General features: G+C 36.2%; 1 protein-coding gene across 13 annotated transcripts in view; it reads right to left on the bottom strand.

Moving 5' to 3' along the window:
• The window catches only part of UNC80 (unc-80 homolog, NALCN channel complex subunit), a 230615-nt gene that overhangs the window by 107519 nt on the left and 97559 nt on the right, over positions 1–25537 (bottom strand). For 8 of the 13 annotated variants that reach the window (XM_038001602.2, XM_038001590.2, XM_038001588.2 and 5 more), the window contains exons 23-26: positions 15156–15368; positions 9941–10112; positions 6935–7068; positions 4835–5000 (exon numbers count right to left, since the gene is read on the bottom strand). In XM_038001602.2, the coding sequence (XP_037857530.1) occupies positions 4835–5000; positions 6935–7068; positions 9941–10112; positions 15156–15368 (685 nt within the window). The remainder of the gene's footprint in view (positions 1–4834; positions 5001–6934; positions 7069–9940; positions 10113–15155; positions 15369–25537) is intronic. The other 5 variants (XM_038001593.2, XM_038001594.2, XM_038001596.2 and 2 more) reach the window with 1 other exon arrangement.

Genomic DNA, 25537 nt, shown 5'->3' with positions numbered 1-25537 from the left:
TAGTTTCAGGTTTCTCATTCATGAGAGTTAATATGTGACTGTGATAGAACTTGTGTAACTAAAACATTAGCTAAATGTATACTTTTAACGCCATTTAAAGGAGGTCAGAAGACTTTCTCCTGAACAATGTGAAAGTTCTGATTTACTGTTGCGATGGAGAAATAATAAAATTATCACCATGCAGCTGGTAAAGGCCCCATGGAGCTCCCTGAACACATCTGAGTAGAATTTCACATCTGGATGGAATTTCTTGTGGCACAGTTAGACAAATCCCACAAAGATTATGAACCATAATGCTGCATTTTAATTATGGCACAAAGCACACACTATATTTTTCAATATTATTTTTATGTTTAGTTGAGACTTTATCACCTATCTGAAATACGTTTGAAACAGGATATAATTAAAATTTTTTAATGACTACAAGTGCAATTTTATGTCTAAGTAGATTCAGAAGTACAGAAAATATTAAACAGATAATTCTTAGATTTTTACAGAGGTACACACTAATATTCTTTGCCCAATTTTATGACACTTTTTGGCCTACAGATGCAGTAAAATAAACCCAAATTAATGTAATCAGAAAGAAATTTAATTTTGAGAGCTTGTTCCACCAAAAAGGATAGTTGGAGATATCCTATAGCACTGAAAAATTACAGTTCAGAATTGTGGCATTGGTTATTTACAAGGGGCACAGCAGTTAGAATTTATATTTGGTATTGTACATGAAAAACATCAGTTGAGATTGTGCAGCATTGAATTGTAGCCTTTATCTCCATGACAACAAGAACTAGTACAAAAGTGAAACAAATCCATCTAAATTGGATAAAACATCTTTGGCCTTTTCTTTCACCTCACATTGTATCAATTAACAAGTCCTGTTGGCTGTATATTTCAAAATATCATAGGATTTTGACAGCTCCATCCCCTTTTCCCTGGACCAATGTAACTACCTAACTGCTTCACCTTTCCCTCTACTCCATATATTGAGTCATCTTTTAAATGCATAAATCATAAATACACACTTTATATCACATTTCTGGTAAAACCTACCAACAACTCTGATGCACTTAAAACAGAATTAAATTTCTAACCACATCTACCAGACCCTGTTTGCCCTTTGCATTACATTTCCAACCCATCTCCTACTATTCTAAATAATTATTTCACTTGAATTTTTCCTGGTAGAATCTGAATTGTCCTCAGGGTGTTTATTTCAAGAACTGGCATTTTCAGGCTTTATAAAACCAAATGGTATAAAATTTTAAAAACTGTAATTAGCAGTGTCTCTATTGTCTTCATTTTCACATAGGCTTCAGTAGCTGACAGCTTGTCAAATGGATTAAGGAATATTTAGGAACCTTTGGGAAGATTTTTGTCAACTGATTAAGGACATTTTATGGAGATATATATATAATAGCTCCAGTTTTCCATTCTTTATTAAACAGCTTTCATATATTAACATAACCATTCTGTGAGTAGAAAAAATACTGAGCATTTGAGTGTTGAAATATTAAAGCCAATTTACATAAATAATAATCATCAAATTAAAGTGTTCTTAAAATTAATTAGACATTTTATTTTATAAAATGGTGTAAAATTTACTCTGCTGAAGTTTAATCATGTAATATTAGTAATTATCTACTATCTTAAATACAATTAGCATAATAACTTTGAATGACAAAAGACTGCCTTCTAAATTAAAATCTCTTTGGGATATGTTTAAAAGAGAGAAGCTTCTCATCACATGCAGTATAATTGTCTGAAGTAAGTAATATTTGAAAAAATATTGATTTGATACTTCTTCATCCTCAAAAATTGCTCAAGATTTGACTTATCCTTCCTGTAACATGGCCTCTTTGGGCCATAAATTCAATAGAATATGATATATGATTATCTGTATTTTAAGAATGTTGTGACATTTTGATCTTGAACTATTCAAATTTTCCCAATGTGTATCTATTCCCTTTTAAATATTTTGTGTTTTCTCTACACAGGGCTATTCCTTCTAAGAATCATTCATTCGTTGTTATCCAAAATTTATTGACTCATTGTCTGTAGGATGCTAGAAAACACTTCAACACATAAAATAACCTTTGACTCTTCTAGCAAATGTGCAGATGTTCTTTTAATTGAAATTCATTGGAAAAACATGGAAGGGCAATGGAATTTTAAAAATGGCAAAATCAAATAGTGAAGTTGGCAGTTTAAAGGAGGCCCTAGAGGGCAACTTAAAACTTTGCAATCTTTAGTTCATAGTTAGGATTTTCTATGTGGGTTCTAATCTAGATGCTCACGATGTATATTTAAAAACCCAACAATAGCTATTTATTGTGTACCTACAGTTCACCAGGTATTAAGTTTACACTTCACTTGCATCGTCTTATTAAAAGTTTTCAACATCACAATGCAGTAGGTGTTAACCCAGTTTTACAGAAAAGAGAACTGTGTCTTAGAAGGTAAATAACTTGGACAAGGCCACATAGTGAGTTACTATATTTCACCCATTTTAAGTTGTTCACATTTTAACATATCTGGAAATCAGTATTTGACATGCAAGAGATGACATCTTATGATCACTTGCACCAGGTAGCAGTTGTGACACCTTTGTTATTGCTTGTCTGTGTGAAAAATGTAAAACACCAGCAAAAAGATAAACAGAAAGACAGGATCTTTTAACCCTAAGGAACAAAGTGATAGTGAGGGGTAGGTGGGTGTGTGAGGTGGTAAGTCAGATGTGTTTAGCAACATTCCTGAAGAAGGACTAAAGGTGGGCTAACTTCATATGGGTGCAAGTTGGCTTAAGTAATTAGCACAAAAAGCTTTACTTCTTTTGTGAATCTGTCTAAGAAACGATGCATCACTAACATTGTGATGGCACAGAGGATGTTATCATATATAGAAACATAGACATTAGATAACCGTGAGTTGAAAAGTAATTAAGAGATTTAAACTCTGAGTTGATGATGGTTTACAAAAATTTTAACCAGTTTATTTTTTATATGTGTGTATATATATGTATATATATATATATAGGCTTGCACGAGAATGATATATAGTAGTAATAATAATAATAATAAACATCTAATTAGGTCTGAAAGTCCTTTTTCAATAAGAATAAAAGACAAGCAGCTGGGCCTGGTGGCTCATACCTGTAATTCCAACACTCTGGGAGGCCGAGGCAGTTGGATCACCTGAGGTCAGGAGTCTGAGACTAGCCTGGCCAACATGGTGAAACCTTGTCTCTACTAACAATACAAAAATTAAGAAAATGTGGCACATATACACCATGGAACACTATGCAGCCATAAAAAAGGATGAGATCATGTTCTTTGCAGGGCCATGGATGAAGCTGGAAACTGTCATTCTCAGCAAACTAACACAGGAACAGAAAACCAAACACTGCAAGTTCTCACTCATAAGTGGGAGTTGAGCAATGAGAAACATGAACACAGGGAGGGGAACATCACTCACCAGGCCCTGCCACGGGGTGGGAGGCTTGGAGGGGGATAGTATTAGGAGAAACACCTAATGTAGATGACAGGTTGATGGGTGCAGAAAACCACTATGGCACGTGTATACCTATGAAACAAATCTGCACGTTCTGCAAGTGTATCCCGGAACTTAAAGTATTAAAAAAAGACTTACGGACAGAGGGACAAAAACATGCATGACCAACTTAGGCCAAGGTGTGTATGTGCATGCAAGTGGGTGAATTTAAGTTAATTATAATGGAAATGATATGTACAGATGGAAAACCCTGAACTATTTTTAAAATACCACTGTCTAGAAAACATTCTTAGCCAGGCCAAAAGAAATTCTGTAAACGCTGTAACACTTTTTTCTTAAATAACATGGTTCCATAAATAACTTTTCTAGGTCATTCTTACCTACTGAAAAAATTACAAGCAACCTGTAGGCTGACTATATTACTAGAAGACTTATAAGGTAGTCTCCCATTTAAAAAATCAAATATAAAACCTTCACATCTGGTTAATATCTGGTCTATTGCATGGTTATGGAACTTGTTCTAATGTGCATTTAGCAATGCAGAAAGACTATAGCTGTTCTTTCTCTCTTCATAGTTTCATAAAAATGATTAAATAAGCCTAGTGCTTTATTAATTGATGAGATTAGCCCTACAAGTGTTTAGCAGAGGTGTAGTTTTTAAAACGAGATTCTGTGTACCAAATTAGTTTTCCATTAAGTAATGGTCCCCAAGAATTTGGTATGAATGGATGCCATTGATGTTAAGATAATTGAGAAATATAATATTATTTTTTCTCTTTTTATTATGTTTTACATTTTAACAAAAGCATATTAGGAAAATTAAAAAAAATACAAAAATTAGCCGGACGTGGCGGTGGGCACCTGTAATCCCAGCTACTGGGGAGGCTGAGGCAGGTGAATAACTTGAACCTAGGAGGCGGAAGTTGCAGTGGGCCGAGATTGTGCCACTGCACTCCAGCCTGGGAGACAGAGTGAGACTCTGTCTCAAAAACAAACAAAAAAACAATAAAAGACAAGCTAAGTGATAAGAGAGTATTATGTAAAAGTTCAGTTGGGAGTATTTTTCTTTTCTTATTGGTAAATAAAATAAGGGTTCGTCTTACAGCTTTAATGGAATAAGGAGAGTTTCTGAGCTGGAATTGGAAGCCAGGCTTCTCTGACTGCCGAGACCAACTTTTAACAAGCATGATTTTCCATCATAAAGCCTACACAGTCAGTACTGTAGGGAGTTAACAATTTGGGGACACAATTTTGTAGTTTAGACCCCAGTGCAAATATCCTATGAGAAACCCTGACACATGAAGGAGTCTTTGCGTTTCCATACCTTTCTTCTCCTCGACTCCTGCATCTGATTTGAGAGTGTGGCTGCTGCTGTGGAGAGAATCTTTTGAGTCTTCGTTTTCGTCCAGGACCCCAGCAAAACTGATCTTCCTCTCATATCTGTGCCGATCCAACTCGGGATCCAAACGAAGTCTGCAGCTCTCCAAGTCCTAAAATGCCAGTGAGGAGCACATGAGTGCTGGCATCTCCCCGGCACTGCACTGCTCTGGCGGCAAGCCTCCCCCCATTTTGAATTATACGCAACTGTGCTTAAACAGCCAGATTCCTTTATCTGCTGCTAATTTCAGATTGTGACCATGCAAAGCTATTCTTGACTTTAAAAATAAATAAAATATTTCCTAATTCATAGTATTTTTCCCCTTTTCCTCACATGCTTTACCTTCCAAAAGCATAGGCCTTGATCCAAATCCACAACTATCTTCCTTACGTTCTAACTCTTTGTCCACAGTTTTGGCTGCATCTTTGGCCATTATCTTTTATTTAAAAATCACGCATCAAGCATGGATGTGTTAGGTACTGAAGGATAAATAAGGAATTTTTTTAAATCTCTAAAGGAGCTCAGAATCCCAAGATAGAAACTAAGAAGGCAAACAAGTGATAAACTTTAAGACTGAGAGTAGGAGCTCAGAAATCAGGCTCGGAACTGTGCTCGACAGAATAATAGCTCCCCAAAGATGCCCTAATCCCTAGCACCTATGAATACGTTGCCTCACATGGCAACAAGGATTTTGTCGATGTAATTAAGGCTAAGGACTTTAAGATTGGGAGATTATTCTGGGCTAGCTAAATGGGCCCAATCACAAATCCTTAAAAGTGGAGAGCCTTTTCAGGCTGCAGTCAGCAGAAGCTGTGGCTATGAAAGGAAGATGAGAGAGATACCATGTTTCTAGCTATAAAGATGGGGGGCCGGGCGCGGTGGCTCACGCCTGTAATCCCAGCACTTTGGGAGTCCAAGGCAGGCGAATCACGAGGTCAGGAGATCGAGACCATCCTGGCTCCAACGGTGAAACCCCGTCTCTACTGAAAGTACAAAAGCTTAGCCGGACGACGTGGCGGGCGCCTGTAGTCCCAGCTACTCGGGAGTCTGAGGCAGGAGAATAGCGCGAACCCGGGAGGCGGAACTTACAGTGAACCGAGATCGCACCACTGCTCTCACGCCTGGGCGACAGAGCAAGACTCCGTCTCAAAAAAAAGGAGGAGAGGAGGTGGATTGTGGATTGTAAAATTTGCTTAAATGGTAACACATAGTTTACGTAATGATTGCTCTGGGAGAGTGCCATAAGTCTTATGTGAACCGAGAAAGGAAAAAAATGAGTTAGTCCAGTTCCTCAGCTCCAGCTGGATGATGCCTGTGATGACAGACCACTGGAAACTTGGTGCCCCTGAGGGGACTAGGAGTGAAGGAAAATTGGCTCCAAGGTGTGCCCTGTGCCATACACTCTGTGAACGTGCCTGGTTCTTGCGTAGTATTTCTATTTATATCATTGGTTAAACAAATCAGGCCCTCATGGTACACCACACATGAGTGTATATGCATGCACACACATGCATGCACACACACACGCATGGTCTTATTTCTGTCTATCCATAATCTATAGGAAATGCTACAGAAATAACAATGTACGTTTGGGGATGTTTAGACACTAAATACTGGAGTACTTTCAACCATAATTTAAATGAGAACACTCATTAAGAAGCAAATTTTTATACAGATTTATGAGCAGTTGGTATAAAAAATTTATTGGTGAGTTCTGGAAAATATTAGCCATAAAACTCCTCATATTTTCAGAGTAAAGGAAGCTAAAAGCTCCTAGATATTCCCAGCATAATTGATAATGATCAATGAAACACTATATCCAGTAGGACAACCTTCACTGATTTCTAGATCAACTTTGGAGTTATTATTATTTGTAATGAGGAAAAGAGCATTTCTTTTTACGTTTCAAAATCCCTTGGTTGAATTTTTAAAATTATGTGATACACTAGCCATGGAACATTTAAGAAAACTGTGAATCTTGGAAACCCAGACACACGCCTGGCCTCGCCAAGTAACCTGATTATTAACATGCATGCTTTAACTTACCACCATAGGCTCAGTGCGAGGTCTGGGCAGGCAAGAAAAGGTCTCTCGCAGGAAGGTGGTAATCTCCAGAAGAAGCTGACATGCTGCCATCTTCAAGGCAAAGGGGCAACCGCATTTAGAGGGGTTCACAGTACCTGTGAAATGAAAGTGTTCTTTCATAAGGAGACAAATCAACAAAAAATACAGAAATGCATAGTTTGATGGACATAGCTACACATGTGTAAAATCAAATTGAATATGAGAATGTTACCTATATATGTCCAACATTCAATTACATATGAGGACTTCATCTATATCTATGTAAGTTCAATTTACCTATTCCCTTTAGCATGATTTATGCACTACCATAAGCATCTCTCTTCCTCCATTTTGCAAATTCTACAGAGTGCTTCAGTATTAAAATATTGAACAAGCAGAACTAAATTATTTTCCTTAAATAATCGTAGAGTAACAAAATGCAGCTCCAACTAAACTAGAATAGCTTTTAATGAAAACAGAAATGGGAGGTAATCTCGCAAGATTTCTATGCTGCTCTTCAATCAGATTTAGACTATGCATATGGCAGTGAACTAGATTTGGAGCTACAAAAATTCTGCCAGCTCATTTTATGAGGGATGTCTGTCTTGCTGTTCTGACGGCAGTGAAGTTGTTTCAGCTCTAGTTCAAATGTGTTTCTGCAACATAGACAAGACATACTTACTGGATCACACATATCATACAGTTTGTGCAAGCTAGCCTGTCAAATTAAGGCATAGCTATACTAGAAATGTACAAATATTCTCTTTTGCTCTGAAGAATATTGACCTTTGAATCAGTAAAGCATTTTATCCACTAGAAGCCAACTAACAGTTTTTGCTCTAAAGATAGATAATGGCCACAGTAACACCATAGTGATTTTTTAAATTCTCAGAATTAGTTCTCAGATATGTGTCATCACAGCTGATGACACAGGATGATGCAGAAATATATTAAGTGTTCAGAAAAAATCAGAGCCATGTAGAATTCTTTCTCTTATAAAACAAAGGAAATGGTTGTCTATTTTAAATGAACCAAGTCATCAAGCAATCACAATACCATTACATATGAACAGTCCTAAAAAAAATCTCTAAAATGTTTCCTGGATGTTAAGCTTTCTTAATTGAATATAATACAAACTTCATGATTTCATTTGAAAATAGGTGGAAATTATGGTCTTTCTATAGAATTTGAGCTATTGTTTTCTCAGGAAAACCATTTTCTCTCCCAAGTTAATTTGTTGCTGGGGACTTTGCCTCTCATCAAGAATGGAAAAGACAAGCTTCTGTAGAATTTCCAGCCTGAAAGTTGCTTGCACCATAATTAGCCTTTAAATGCAAGATGAACTGTGTATTGACTTGAAAGTGGAAGTAAAAATCAGACATATCAATCTTATATATGTCTTATAGGGACTATTTGACTAAATATTGTCTGGATATGCAACACTTTTTTAAAAATAATTGAACACTAGACATTCAGTATAGACTTTTGGGTCTGTCTTTTCACTCCTAAGGTTATCATCCAGGCTTTTCTTACCAGTCCTGCAGACAATGAGCTTAGTCTTAGTCTAAGTCTTCATGGCTATCATATTAAATATCCTGTTTTAATAAACAAGGATTGAGTTCTACCTAGTCTCAACAAAAAGCTAATATTCTAGGCATAACATACTGGTAAATGACACATATGCAGTCTAATGGGGATTCAAGTTGTTTTGGCCTATAAGGATGCATGCATTTAATGTTGCTTCAGCTTTTCTCTGTTCTGAAGGGCCCCCTGGAAGTTCCAGGGTGGTTTAGAATGCCCTCTGGCTAGATGTGTCTTATGGTGGGCCTTCCCTAGGTTCTGTGATTGCTGGATAAACCTCATTCTAAGATAGTTTAGGCTATTGTAGATACTTTTGGGGCCAACCTTCATTATTAGGCTGAAAGACTGACATAACAATTTGGTGTTTTGTCAATGGCTACGTCAAGAAGATTTGCTCTGATTTGATAAGGTCTTAGAAGGGGCAACATGATTAAAAAATGCAAAAAAAAAAAAAAAACTTTGGAAGGAACATGGAAGGGAAGATCATAAGAGTTTTCTTTGATTATTATTCAGTCCTGCCTAATGTTACACTCCATCCATTCTTTTACATTTCATGACTGCAATGATGCAGTAGGTCTGAATCACCTAATGAAGGACAACTCTTAACATGTAGTCAGGGAACTTGAATTTCAAACCACAGGGGAAGGTCAGAAGGAAGAGATCTCAATACGTTCACCATATAAAGATACTAATTCCATAACTATAACTGGAATTTTGTATTCCATAAAAGGCAGTGGTACATATACACAAAAGCTTGTATGGTATAGAACACATGTATACACAAAATGATGTTGAAGAAGGATATAATAGGAATCCTTTTGTCTCTACTTTTCTATGATGAGATTCAGTTCCAAATTTAATAAATAGGTACAGTACAGCAGACATTCATAGTTCTAGCAACCTCTGAATATTTTAATATTTCAGTGTCATGTTAAATACTATAATATACTCTGTTTAAAATTTTCAGTATTTTACTGATTTGGAAAATATTTCATATTCAATTTTATTTCGTCTGATTTTGTTTCCTGGAGCAGCAACAACAACAACAAAAACACACAAAAAAATACAAAAGAAACAGAAAACCTGAAAAATTCTCTTCTAGGACAGTAAATTTTCTGCAACTGTAGTCTCTCAGAGATGTTTTCTCAGGGAAGTCTAAACCAATATTTGTATAATAGCAAGAGTCAAAGATGAAAAAGTAATAAATGTTCCATCTTGCCTGCACCTCCTTGCCCCTGTCTGTCTTCTCTTTCTGGTTCTTGCCTTGTCTCTATGTAGCTTTATGCACATGCTTTACACTATGCACAGGGAAAAGGGGATAAGGCGCAGTGGGAAGACACGGGGAGGTGGTAAGAATATGAAGGAGAAAAGAGAAGTATTAAGTGCTCCTAAAGCAGAGGTTCTTACAAGCAGGGGTTCTTGTAGTAAAGGGAGTCTCCTTACTGTCATCTAAAAAGTCTTCCTCCTCATCCTCCTTTCTAAGTCTCCTCTTGGTCTCCTCATCGTAAATGAGACCCAGAAGGTTGGCTGGGCTCTCACTTTCCCCATGGCACAGCTCATTCAATCGGACGCCAATTGCCTACAATGGGAAGGAAAACAAGGAAACGGCACAAACTAAGTCAAACTCTAAAATAGGCTCTCACATTACAGCAGACATAAGCAACCAATTAATGAGAATTATTTCCAGCATAAGCCTCTTCTGTATGCTACAGTGTTGTTTCCACCATATTTGCCAGTATGGAAACCAGAAATGGAAGAAATGACTATCCCCAAGGTCATCCAGTCTAAAGATTTGTAAAAACTGGGATGACACCTTTGTATATTTGTACAAAAGTTTTTCTGAAAATATTTCCATTTACTCAAAGGTTATTTATTTTATAGATATGATAAAAGGGAGTACACAGTTGCTTTTAATGGAGGATTTTGTTGCAGTAAAACATCAGAAGGCACAGTTCCTCAGAGTGCTTCTGATTATGCTATTTTTAATGAGAATGTCACTGTCACGCTAATGAGTTTAGAAGTTGGCCAGAATTCTGTTGCTGATTTTTTTTCTATATGTCATTATATATGTACTTATTGGCTTCTTTTATAGACTTTGTTCCTCTTTCCATAATACTCTATGAATTAGTAAGAAATGCTAAGTTTTCTTTTGGTAGACTGCCCAACAACATTAGAAATATGACTTTTAATAACTCAGCACATGGACAAGATTGGTTTTTACATGGTATTCTTAGAACTAACATCCTTGCTATCTGTTATTGAATCATCAGGCACTACTGTCTGGTTTATCAAAGGAATTTTCCACAAGAAGAGACAAAAAACACTATCTCTATCTAATTTATTTTATTTCCAATTATACACTGCATGCAACAATGGAAGAGACACAGGCTCAGGAGTGAGAGAGAAAAAGTTAAAAAGATCACTGAACTTGGGGTTTGACAGTTTGGACACTCTCTGTTTAAGTAAGAGAAAAATTCCAGCTAACTTTCTTCTTTCTTTCTGTATCATACTTTGCAAATATTTAGAAAAGTTACTAAATTCTCAGCAAGTAAGAAAATACACTTACTACTGAAAACAAACATACTCAAGCTCTCTAAGTGAAGATTATGCTCATAACTCTTTAAATGAAAAGACATTGTTGAATGTCGTAGATATCAGGAAACAAAAAGTCTCCCTAAACTCTGGAATTAAGTGAGGAGCTAAAAACCAGGAAGCAAAAACCATACCAAGGAGAAAGCAGTATAGAAAGCAGTATGTGGGATTCTAAAATTTTAGCTGCTAACTGGGTAAGTTTTAAGCAAACAAAACAAATTGTAAAAACAAAACCACCACCACACCAAAAAGCCTTATCCTGGTGCTGCTATTTTGGAGATCCTCTGTTAAGGAGGAGACATGCAATTATGAGTCTGGAATGGAGCCAACAAACTAAATAGTGAGACTCAAAGGGGAAAAATGTCTACATTGACCATTCCAGGATGTTGTAACTAAGCAACTTAAATTAAATCCACAGTTTATAAAGCTTAAAGGGCTGCTCAAAAAATGAACCTGTCTGGTATAATACTGTATGTCTAAATAATAATTTATATCTCTATTTCTCATCCAAAGCTAGAATAATGCCTCGGGGCTATGTTTTTTCATCTCTTCCTTCATTCATCAAATATTTATTAAGTGAGGTAATTTGTTAGGTATTAAATACAACATAAAGTTGAGTAAGTTGTTAAGAGTACATTAGTACCTTTGTTTAACGTGCCCTGGTAAATTATAAGCCCACATAAGAAAGATTCCTATTTGACAAATAGGAAGGCTAGAAGGGCTGGGAGGTTTGCCCAAGGTCGCTCAGCAGGATTCAAACATAGGATGTCTGACTATCTATGCCTGTGTTCTTTCTTTCTTTCTCTCAATGAGCTTACAGTCTATTGAGGGATGTAATAACATAACAAAACAACTAATTAAGTGGCTAAAGAGACTGGAAACACTTTATTAGCTCATAAGATAGATTAAATTCATTTCAGAGAGGGAGAGGGTCGCGGAGCTGTGGGACTGGAAAACTACATTTTGGGTACAACATGCACTACTCGGGTGATGGACGCATTAAAATCTCAGAATTCACCGCTGTAAAATTAATCCATCTATGTGGTTAAAAACTGCTTGTACCCCAAAAGTCATTGAAATAAAAAAAAATAAAGAAAAAAAGATAAAATTTAGTTCAGAGAACCACAGAAAATCTCACAGAAGGTCTCAAAGTTTGTAGACTTTGACAAATTGGTGTTTTGACTGATAGAGAATGGGGAGAGTAGACATTCGAGGAGACGGTCCTGAAAGATTTATGTTCATGGAAATGCACCATGTGCTCAGAGACTGCCAGAGGGGCCACTGAATTGAAGTTCAATTTTGAAGGAGGAAATAATGTACAGGAAGGCTGAAAAGGTAGATTTGGATCAGATCCTACAGGTCTTGAAGTTGAACTTCATTTTACATTCTTGAGAAGGATGAAAGGTAGTTTCTGAGTGGGGGAAGTAACCTGATCTCTCATTCCAGGGACACTGTACTAGCTGCCCAGGAATGCTGAGACAAGTATGGACTCTGCTTTCAAAAATTCATGTCAGAACCTATTATTATTGAACATATAGTAGGAGGAAAGTATTTAAATACATATTCTTTGGGTACATTGACTCATTTGAGTTCATCACCCTTAATCTTGGAATGGTTTGAGTGAAGGTCATGGAGAGGGCAGTGATGCCAGGCTAAGCAGTTTGAGTTTTATTCTGAGGGAAAAAGGAGGGCCACTGAAAGCATTTTAAGTGAATCAGAAACACACTGTAATTTGCATTGTAGCCTAATCACTCTGAGAGCAGTTTGGAGAATGAATTAGAGGTGGCAAGTCTGGAAGCTGGGAGATCAGAATGAATGTCATATCTTGGGTGGGCTGGGCTATAGGAAGAACTTTTCACTGAGATTGTGTAGGATGCATTAAATGAGAGGAGACTGTGAGGAGAAGACCAAATAGGAAAAAAGTTTAATCATCCAGATGAGAAGTCATGGAATCTGACCTAAGGGGCTTCAGTGACACGAAAGAGGTGGGATCAATAGGGGAGGAGATGGGGATATGCTCAAAGGTTGGCATCTCAGATGACGGTGGTGTCAATAAGAATAGAAAGCTCAGAAGGGTTGTAGGTGGCAATGTGTTTACTTGAGGAGAAGGGTTTTATTTTGGAAGACTGAGTTCTAGTATATTAACTGAATGTTTCCAAAGTGCAGCTGGCAATGTGGGCCTGGGATCTGAAAATTGCTATGGTTAGGGAAGTCTGTACTTACGGGTTATAGTTGGAAATATAAAAATAAATGTAACCCTAAAGTAAGTTATATAGGAAGAAATTAAGAGAAATCCTGGAGAATATCTGTTTATGAGGAGAGAGGAGACAGAGGACTAGGAAAGGACACAGAGAATTAGGCACAGAGATGCAAGGAAACTCTGGAGCATAATGGTTTCAAAAAGACAAAGGTATGTGCAGTTGGCAGTGTCAAATGCTGCAAGAAAGTCAGAAGACACTTCTCCTGAAAACACCTGTTTGTGAAATCTCTCGGTCACAATCTCCCTATAAACCTGAAACTCTCAAATGCGCAGCACTTCATGGTTTTCCCCTCCTGAAGGAAGCCAATGGGATTATCAATTGTGACTGTTGTTTCAGAGAAGCCTTTCAATAAGACCTTCCTTGAATGAGATAGGTAATAAATGAGGGGCTGAAACATCTCTCCACATTAAAGAGATTATTGGTGTCTCTATGTATCTCATGATATGCATTTCATTGACACTGCTTGACTTGTATAAACTCTTGTGCTGTTAAAACCAAATATAATTAAATGCAGGATAAGTACAATGGAATCACATAATAACTTAGCTCAATTATTTACAAAAACAGATATTACATAGGAGAAACTGTGTCTTCTCATATATATAATGTGCAATAGACGCCTGAAAAGGGCAGTGCTAAGTCTTGATCATCGACATTAGCATTAATAAAGTGTTCTACTCCATCGTATCATATGTACATATAAATATACACACACACACATATACACACACACACACTCATGTATCCTTTTAAACAGGATGTCTTTATATAGAAAATTAAACAGGATGTCTTTATAAGAAAATCCAAAGAACAGCAAATGAAGTAAAGACTGATACACTTGTAGAAAGACTGCACATATACTGAATACAATTCATGCCTTTTGAATAACTCAGGCACTTCACAAAAAAGATGTGGGTAAAACTGGAGGAAGAATACCCTTAGTTGGTAAGCACATTGGTAGACACATTCAGCTGAATTATTAACAGAAATTATAATAGTTATTCCAAGTAATCTTTAAGAAAAGAGGAATATATGGAACCTCTTTATGTGTGTTTATGTTCAGCTCTGTCTAAAATTAACAGAAACAACTTGGTCCTCTTGAATTTCTTTTTATTCTTCACCTTTTTTCCTTCTATGGTAAAGAAGTTGGAGTTATTTTAAGGGTCCATTTTGTTAGAATTCCTAAAGAAGTTTCATTCATTCACTTTTAAATTTATTCACTTACTCATATGCATACATACATATGTGTGTATGTGTGTGTGCAATTTCCAAAGGCTTTCAGGCAACTTAAAGGAGGCACATCAACAAAAGAGAAAATTTCATTAAGAAATTAGAAAAAATCATGTCCTACAAAACATAAATTAGAATAGAATCCAAAATAAGGGTGTATTTTACAATTATAACAACAACTATCAAAAAGACAATTCTTGATGAATACAGCAATTAGAAGCAAGGCGTTGAAATCTAATCTGGGAGATGGAATATTGGTTCCTCTACTTACTATTAATATATATGTAAACTTTGGTAGGTCGCTTGACCTGTATAAACTTCAGTTTTCTTAACTGTGAAACAGAGAGAGTAATTTCTGACCACATAGATTTATTGGGACGATTAAATGAGTTGTTTATTTTTCCCCAAAGGGTTCCCTTCAGTACCTGGTACATATCAAACACTCAACAAATTGTCTTCAAAACCAACACAATCAATCAAAAAATGACTCCACTTCACTCAAGCATCCTAATTGTTATAGAAGAAAACCGAAAGCTCACGTCTCCCCATTGGTAGAAGAGCTTGGCTGCATTCCACTGCAACTTCTGGTTTCGCTTGTTGCCCACAATGGGAGAGCGTCCCCGGGAAAGGCCTTTCTTGGTGATGTTCACATGGTGCCCTTTCATCCACTCTGGCCAGTTGCCACGATTGCAGCGGTGAACAAAACGAGCACATTCCAGGAACAAGGCTGCTCTGGCCACCACAGGTGCTTCCTGAGTAGGGTTGTTCAGGAAAGAATAATGTGGGATTAATGGACAATAACTTTAAATTGGTCTTAAAGGGAATGACTGTGTACTTTTAGTTTATTTTCCTCTTCATGTTTTGATTTAGTTTGACCATATTTCCTAGGGTTGTGTCTGTACAGCCAAGATAGTAGTGAGAAATCTGGAAAGTAAAATCCCCAAAGAAAATGTGGATCTTGAAGAATTAGACATTTTAAGTAGGTTTCTGTGTTGCTTTCTCCTTCTCAAGAATCTCATGTAATTACATGTCTCCAGCTTTGTATATTTAAGGGTGGCAGCGATTTGAGTGTAGAGTGAAAGAGCTTTTAGTGAGGTCTTAAATATGAATCTTTTTTTGAACCCTACAATTTTACATGAAGCAAACAAATATTCCATTTCTAGAATTAGTCTTGTTTTAACCAAGAGCGTCAGAAGTAATTTTGTACCAGCAATAGTCTTTTGTCTATAACCATCCATATGTTCCAAAGAGGTAAAATTGCTTCTGCACATTTTGGCTATTAAAAAAAAGGAGTTCAAGACCAGCCTGGCCAACATGATGAAACCTCATCTCTACTAAAAATATAAAAAATTAGCCAGGCGTGGTGGAGTGCACCTGTAGTCCTAGCTACTCAGGAGGCTGAGGCTTGAACCCGGGAGGTGGAAGTTGCGGTTAGCCAAGATCATGCCACTGCACTCCAGCCTGGTAGACAGAGTGAGGCTCCATCTCAAAAAACAAAAAAGAAAAGGAAGCTCAATCTTGTTGAGTTAGTCTTTTTTTTTTTCTTTTGTCATAAATAACTGACTGGATTATACTTAAATAGGCATGGTTTTCATTGAAAATATTTGATAAAGAGGAGATTAATTGATAAATGATACAGCATTTCTTCAGAAAAATATCACTCCACCTTGTCATGTCACGATGTGCTTGAAAAAAAAAAAAGGAAAAAAGAAGAAACATCTTTTAGTTGATATCCAGAATCTGGTAAGAATCAAATACTCTACTGAAATCTTTGAAAGTTTTTTTTTTTTTTAAAGTTAAGGAAAGAAGTAATGAGAAGTTTTCCATAGAAGGTCAATAGATCATAAGAAAATATGTGTCAACTATTCATGTGTATTTTGACTTGTGTCAGTTTTTTAAAAAATACATCACAATATTATTTATCATTTTAAGGTTACTCAGTAACCACAGATTTTCAAACTGAAATAATTTTTAATAACCATTGTAAGCAATGTATCAATCCATAAAGTTAAAATAGAGGCTAATATAGAGTGTCAATTACATGTCAGTTAACTTTTAGAATTATAATATATAACATCCCTGTGATCTATAAATAATGTCCCTCATTTAAGATTTTTTTAAATGAGGTATAATTTTTCACTATCATATAGCATGAAAGGGGTGAATATAGGAACATAAGATTCAACCCAGATCTCACTGATGCCAGTCCTATGCTAGTTTCTCTTTGGCATTTACATTGTCTTAATTTATACTCCCATAAATCTTAGTAAATTTCTAGAGTGCAAGTAGAAATTAACTATTAATATTTAAAGTGGGACATTAGTTCCATGTACTATTGTTTTCTAAAACATAAATATATAAACATATCACTTCCCCATTTGAGATCTATTACAAACTCCATACTCAACCATAAAACAAAGATATCCAAGCTTTGTGATTTGGGTCATCTCCTTTTCTATGCCCATCCCAAGTGCTTTATGATCCAATTATTCAACTTAGTTGCTGTCTCCCAAATATGACATCTTCTACCATTCCACATGTTGTCTCATGGCTTGCAGAGCCTTGAAACTCCTTTTCTACCCAGAAAATTCCCATTTTTAAGATTCAGGATTCAGTTAGTTACCTCCTCTGAGAAGCCTTCTTAAATCCCTTCCCTGGTCAGGCAGAGCTGGTTACTTTACATTTTTGGGTACCAAAGTATCCCAAACACACTGGATGATTCAAGTAAGTTAGTTCCTTAAGCCTTTCTTCATTGTATATGTCTTAAATGCAGCCATCAAAAATTACAATGAAAATATATTTATGTAGGTACTTAATTTTACAAAGAATATTATGTATTACCACAACATGAAAAATTAACCTATGTGAAAGACAGAATGCAAGATGAACACTAATGGTGAGAATTTATCCTTAACAAAAGCTGGATACTAATGATGAGAGTCTATCTCATCAACTGCATGGGGTCGAGACTAGGAAGCAGGTCACAGGGATAGAAAAACTTGAGATTGCAAGGAGTCAGATGACCTTCTGCATTAAACCCAATAGTATTGCAGTGCCATACCATATAGACTAAATATCTATATTCTTTCTTGTATTAAGTTCATTTCACTAAACAGTTCAGATATGCAAATCTGTGTCTGGAAAAGGTTGGAACATTTGTCTCTAAAACAGAATGTCAGTTTAGAGGTCAGGCAAGTGATGCAAATTTATTCTTAGCCTGTCACAATATGACACATTCCCAATATAAAGCAATGTGGATTCAAAGCTTAATGACAGGAAGACATAAGTAACACTGCTGAAATAGCATTATATTGTGAACCCTGGCTCCTTCAGGATTAACAAGGGTGAAACGTAACGTGGACCACATGTATGGGGTAGAGGATCATTTTATTGCCTCTAAGTGTTAGATGGCAACTGAGAGGATTAACAATAGATGAATGAACAATCTAAATAGTGATATGTGAGGCTTCCTATATAGATTAGTTTGCCTACTTTAGATAAAATAATTCTTAAAAAATATTACTTAAAAATTATTTTAGCTGCTTAAGAAGCCCAAGGCATTTTTGAATCTAAACCAACTTCAATTCTCCTGCTCTCAAAAACTTCTCATGATAAAACTAAGATATTATGAGTTACAGGCTGTGGGAAATTCGAATCCAGGTTTGGAAATGAAATTGAGATCAATATAAAAATAATTCTCATTAACAATATGGTAAAATATTAAGGGGGAGGTTGGTTATTGTCTGATGAATTTTATGCATGTAAATAGCCAAATCCATTAATGTTTGGAAATGTCACTGTTTGCATCAAGGAAGATGACATAGAGTCATTCAAATATTGTCTTTTTATTATAATCATTATTAGCCTAGTGGATGATGTCAGTCTTAGAAATTCTATATTCAAGATGGCAGTAAATAATACTAATTTATGGGGTATTTTAGTATATATATTACTATACTGAAAATTGAGGGTGATGCTAAGGTTCAAAGCCAAGGGCACTGATGTCCAAGATCATTAGTCAGCAGCAGCTAATTAAGTTTGCTGAGTTTGCAATGTGTGTGCAACAGCATTCAAGGAATTCTGGTGTGAGTGTGGCTATGTGGAATCGTTTTCATTCAATTCCTTTTAAAATGTAGTTTAAAAGTATTGATTTCAGGGGCAGGGTTATGGAATACCTTGGACAAAGGATTCCTCCTGAGCATAAAGGAAAGTCAATTTTCCCTCTTTTGATGGAGCTTACCTCTTATGGCTCAGTGCAATCTGAAGCAGCAGCAAAAGATGGAGGCATGACATAATGGATAGGGATGGATTCACATCACAGAGAAAAACAGCACAAATGGAGAAAAATGAATCGGAAGAATGCTGCATAGCTGAAAAGAACCACAGAGTATCAGAGGCACAGTTACAGGTGAACATCTAAACAAAATTTGACACCATTGGAATACCACAGAGAATTTGCTGGTGGTCCTAAAAGAAAAGTAAGCATATTTAAATTTCTTCTTTCTTATTAACATGTCTGTCCAGATCCCTTTTTATGCTCCATAATGTCACAGAGAGACTTCTGTTCCATTATATTATAACTTTGTAGTTTCCAGACAAGCAAGAATCGATTTTAACCGAGAAGGCAAAATATTAGATTGAACCTATGAAATTTCTAAATTTGAAGGTCAGAAATAGTCATATCAGCAATTTCATATAGTTCAATCTTGTATGAGGTGTTCTCTGCATGGGTTACAGGCTTGTCCAGTTGAAATTACAAAAAGTCAGTGAATGTCAATGCACAGCATGGGGGGCCTCTAACAGTCTACAGCTAGAAAACGTCAGGAGTCTGGCTACTTTCCTTGACTTCTTTGCCATTTTTTCCTTGAATTTTATAAGATCATTATGTATATTGAATACTTCCTTTATGAAAGTGAGACAGAGAATTGAGATACTAATTTCGACAGCTGTGCTTTATTTTGCCTGGGGACCTAAAAAATATTGTTGCCAAGATATGATGGTTAATTGAAGCTTATAATTGCAATACATTCCTTTCCCTGGAGAACTATATCTAAGCTTATGATGTGCAAAGAAACCTTGACTGATCCTGAAAACTCATATAACACTGGATAGAAACTGTTTTTAAAGACTAAATATTTTACGTGGGCCCCTAGGGAATTACATATTTTTTTTATTGCCTTACAAAATAAAATATAAAGCTGTTGCTGGTGCAGGATACCTGTTTATCTACAACCAATGGGAGTAAGCAGTTATTTTGGGTCTTAGTAAGCATTGGAAAGTTCTTTGCTAGGGGACATATACTTCTGAGTCAGTATTTATTACTTAGTTTGTATTGAATTCTCTGCCTGACTTGGATCAATAAATAACTGACTCGCTAGCTAACAGGCTGCCTCCTTCCCTGCCCCTTTCTACAGTAGCTGTGGGTAGGCTGAAGATCAACATTATAGGTTAGCACAAGGTCTGGAAGGCTAGTCATTTTAGCACTTACTCAGATCATGCTAATATTTTGGGTATTTTAAAAACCAAATGAGGACTTCTGTTTCTGACAACATGATGAATTAAGAGTGAAGAATTCATTTGATTTAGAACACCTGAAATGGTGGGTAAAATATCAAAAAATGTCTATTTTTATTTTGCTTTTATTTCTAAAGTGAGATTGAAGACAACTGGAAAGTAGAAATTACAAGAAAGTGCAATTCCGGAGGTGGGAGTAGGGATAAACTAGATAGAAATATTTGTCCTGAAGGTTTCTGCTGACTGTAGAGTGACCAGATGGGTTTCCAATGGGCCACAAGTTAAAAATTGGCACAAGTGGGTTTGTGGTCAGATCATATACTCATCTGACATAAAGCCAGGATCCACCCGCAGTGGATGAATAAGAAAAAAATCTGCCCCAAAGAAGTTGGTTTGCCTGACAAGGTTTGACTCTGGGTAGGACAGAGGAGTGGAATAAAAGGAAAAAGTCTTTTATGAGAATGCTTAACAAAATCCCACATTCTCATACAAGTTTGGTGCACCAGGAATGGGCTAATTCCATGCCCCCCAACCCCCAAAAATAATTTTAAAAAATGTTCTTAGATTGATAATGTTTCCAGGTGTCTGATTCATAAAACAAGTTCTTAGAGACCTACAAAGAGACTTAGACTCCCAAACAATAATAGTGGGAGAATTTAACACAACACTGTCAATATTAGACAGATCAATGAGACAGAAAATTAACAAGGATATTCAGGACTTGAACTCAGGTCTGGACCAAGCAGACCTAATAGACATCTACAGAATTCTCCATCCCAAATTAACAGAATATACATTCTTCTCAGCACCACATAGCAAGAGGTTCTTTGAAACCAACAAGAACAAAGAGACGATGTACCAGAATCTCTGGGACACAGCTAAAGCAGTGTTAAGAGGGAAATTTATAGCACTAAATGCCTACATCAGAAAGCTAGGAAGATCTCAAATCAACACTTTAACATCACAATTAAAAGAGTTAGAGAGACAAGAAGAAATTAATCCAAGAGTTAGGAGAAGACAAGAAATAAGTAAGATCAGAGAAGAATTGAAGGAGATAAAGACACGAAAAATGCTCCAAAAAAATCAATGAATCCAGGAGCTGGTGTTTTTAAAAAATAAGCAAAATAGACCACTGGCTAGACTAATAAAGAAGAAAAAGACAGAAGAATCAAATAGACACAATAAAAAATGATAAAGGGGATATCACCACTGACCCCACAGAAATACAAACTACCATCAGAGAATACTATAAACCCCTCCATGCAAATAAACTAGAAAATCTAGAAGAAACAGATACATTCCTGGATGTACACGCCCTCCCAAGACTAAACCAGGAAGAAGTTGAATCCCTGTATAGAATGATAACAAGTTCTGAAATTGCGGCAGTATTAATAGCCTACCAACCAAAAAAAGCCCAGGACCAGTTGGATTCACAGCTGAATTCTACCAGAAATACAAAGAAGAGCTGGTACCATTTCTTCTGAAACTATTCCAAAAAACTGAGAAGGAGGGACTTCTCCCTAACTCATTTTATAAAGCCAGAATCATCCTGATACCAAAACCTGGAAGAGACAATATAAAAAGAATGTGCCTGATGAACATCAGTGCAAAAATCCTCAATAAAATACTAGCAAACCAAATCGAGCAGCACATCAAAAAACTTATCCATCACGATCAAGTCTGCTTCATCCCTGGGATGCAAGGCTGGTTAAACATACACAAATCAATAAATGTAATCCATCACATAAGCAGAACCAAAGACTAAAACCACATGATTATCTCAATAGGTGCAGAAAAAGCCTTTGATAAAATTCATCATCCCTTTATGTTAGAAACTCTCAATAAACGAGGTATTGATGGAACATATCTCAAAATAATAAGAGCTATCGATGACAAACCCACAGCCAATGTCATATTTAATGGGCAAAAACTGGAAGCATTCCCTTTGAAAACCAGTACAAGACAGGGATGCCCTCTCTCACCACTCCTAGCCAACACAGAAGTTCTGGCCAGGGCAATCAGGCAAATAAAGAAATAAGGGGTATTAAAATAGGAAAAGAGGAAGTCAACTTGTCTTTGTTTGATGACATGATTTTATATATAGAAAACACCATCAACTCAGCACCAAAACTCCTTAAACTGATAAGCTATTTCAGTTAAGTCTCAGGATAGAAAATCAATGTGCAAAAATCACAAACATTCCTTTACAGCAATGATAGACAAGCAGAGAGCCAAATCATGAATGAACTCCCATTCACAATCGTTACAAAGAGAATAAAATACCTAGGAATACAGCTAACAAGGGATGTGAAGAACCTCTTCAAGGAGAACTACAAACCACTGCTCAAGGAAGTAAGAAAGGACACAAACAAATGGAAAAACAGTCTATCCTCATGGACAGGAAGAATCAATGTCGTGAAAATGGCCATACTGACCAAAATGATTTATAGATTCAGTGCTATTCCCATCAAATGACCATTGACATTCTTCACAGAATTAGAAAAAACTATTCTAAATTTTATATGGAATCAAAGGAGACCCCATACAGCCAAGACAATCCTAAGCAAAAAGAACAAAACTGGAGGCATCATGCTACCTGACTTCAAACTACAAGGCTGACTGACTTCAAACTACAAAGCTACAATAACCAAAACAGCATGGTACTGGTACGAAAACAGACTTATAGACCAATGGAGCAGAACACAGACCTCGGAAATAACAACACACATTTACAACCATATAATCTTCGACAAACCTGCTGAAAACAAGCAATAGGTAAAGGATTTCCTCTTCAGTAAATGGTGCTGGGAAAACTGGCTAGCCATATGCAGAAAACTGAAACTGGACCCCTTCCTTACACCTTACACAAAAATTAACTCAACATGGATTAAAGACTTAAATGTAAAACCCCAAACCATAAAAACTCTAGAAGAAAACCTAGGCAATGCCATTCAGGACACAGACTTCATGACAAAAAAAAACTTCATGACAAAAATGCCAAAAGCAATTGCAACGAAAGCAAAAATCGACAAATGGGATCTAATTAAACTAAAGAGCTTCTGCACAGCAAAAGAAACTATCATGAGAGTGAACAAGCCACCTACAGAATGGGAGAAAACTTTTGCAATCTACCCAGTTGACAAAGGTCTAATTTCCAGAATTTACAAGGAACTCAAACAAATTTACAGGAAAAAAACAACCCCATCAAAAAGTGAGAAAAGGATATGAACAGACACTTCTCAAAAGGAGACACTATACAGGCAACAAACATGAAATAAAGCTCAACATCACTGATCATCAGAGAAATGCAAATCAAAACCACAATGAGATACCATCTCATGCTGGTCAGAGTGGAGATTATTAAAAAGTCAGAAAACAATAGATGCTGGCAAGGCTGTGGAGAAATAGGAACACTTTTACACTATTGATGGGAATAGTTCAACCATTGTGGAAGACAGTATGGCGATTCCTCAAGGATCTAGAACCAGAAATGTCATTTGACCCAGGATTCACATTACTGCGTATATACCCAAAGGAATATAAATCATTCTACTATAAAGACACATGCACACGTATATTTATTGCAGCACTATTTACAATAGCAAAGACATGGAACCAACCCAAATGCCCATCACTGATAGATTGGATAAAGAAAATGTTGTACATATACACCACAGAATAGTATGTAGCCATAAAAAATGAGATAATGTCCTTTGCAGGTATATGGATGAAGCTGGAAGCCATCATCCTCAGCAAACTAACACAGGAACAGATAATCAAACACTGCATGTTCTCACTTATAAGTGGGAGTTGAACAATGAAGACACATGGGCACAGAGAGGTAAGCAGCACACACCAGAGCCTGTTGGGGGATGGGGGGTGAGGGGAGGAAACTTAGAGGATGAGCCAATAGGTGCAGCAAACCACCATGGCACACATACACCTATGTAACACACCTGTACGTTCTGCACATGTATCCCTTTTAAGAAAAAAATTTAAAAAAGAAATTTGTTGATTTTAGACTTTTAGTTAAATATGTATGTGATTTCTATAAACACAAAAGGAATATAATAATCTACAAACTAGTAAAGGAAAATAACTTTTAAAATGTGAAACTATACCAAAGCAAGAGAAATAAACCCTAACACAATCTAAAAGAAGGCATGAAATTGAAACAAACACACACACACACACACACACACACAATGAAATAACAAAAAGTACAATAAATAAGCAAAAATGACAGAAGTGAATCTAAATGTATCAGGAATCACAATCTGTACAAATAGACTAAATTTTCTAGAAAAAAATTGTTTAAATGGTGAACAAAATTCAATATAAACTTTCTTTCTTTTTTGGAAACAGGGTTTTATTCTGTGGCCCAGATTGGAGTGCAGTTGTGTGATCTGGGCTCACTGCGACCTCTGTTTCCTTGGTTCAACTATTCTTGTGCCTCTGCCTCCCAAGAAGCTGGGATTATAGGCATGTGCCACCACACATGGCTAATTTTTGTATTTTTAGTAGAGACGGGGTTTCGCCATGTTGGCCAGGCTCATCTTGAACTCCTGATCTCAAGTGATCTGCCCACCTTGGCCTCCCAAAGTGCTGTGCTTACAGGTGTGAGCCACCATGCCGAGCCCAAATACTTCCTTTTAATAAGACATACACCTAAGTAACAAACAGAAAAGTTGAAAGTAAAGGATTGACAAAAAGACATGCCTGGCCAATACTAACCTAATGAAATTGTTGTAGTTATATTACCATTGTAGAAAAACATATCTTAAGGTAGAAAGTATTACTAAAAATCAGTATGCCACTTGATGATAATAAAAGGTTCAAATCATTAGAAACTTGTCATATTTCTAGATCTGTTTGCTTCCATATAAATAAAACAAAAAATGTCATCACTGTAAATGTAAATGAACGTATTTGCCATCATTGTGAGGGATTTCAACATAACTAACAGTAATTGACAGATCAAACAGTGAGAAAACAATAAGGATATAGATTCAAACAACCCAATTAACAAGTTTGACCATATGTATATCAATCACTGTGTTCTACAACTGGAGAATACAAATTCTTTTTGACAACACATGGAACATTTATAAAAACTGATAATATTCTAGGTCATAAAGGAAGTCTAAATTAGTTCTAAAGAATCAATAACTTAGAAATTAATAACACAAATTGATTTCTAACAAAACCCTGGATTTTATAAATTAAAACACACACATATCTAGATACCTATGAGTCAAAAAAATAATAATTAAAGAAATTAGAAAATACTTAAAAGTAAATTAAAACAAAAATACTGCTTATCAAAATTTATGGTATGCAGTTAAAGTAGTACTTAGAGGAAAATTAATAGCTAAGTTCTTAGTTTACAACAGAGAAAAGAATATCA

This window comes from Chlorocebus sabaeus, chromosome 10, assembly GCF_047675955.1.
Source record: "Chlorocebus sabaeus isolate Y175 chromosome 10, mChlSab1.0.hap1, whole genome shotgun sequence".
NCBI lineage: Eukaryota > Metazoa > Chordata > Mammalia > Primates > Cercopithecidae > Chlorocebus > Chlorocebus sabaeus.
Note: the sequence above shows the minus strand (reverse complement) of the source record. Positions and strands in the feature narration are given on the sequence as shown.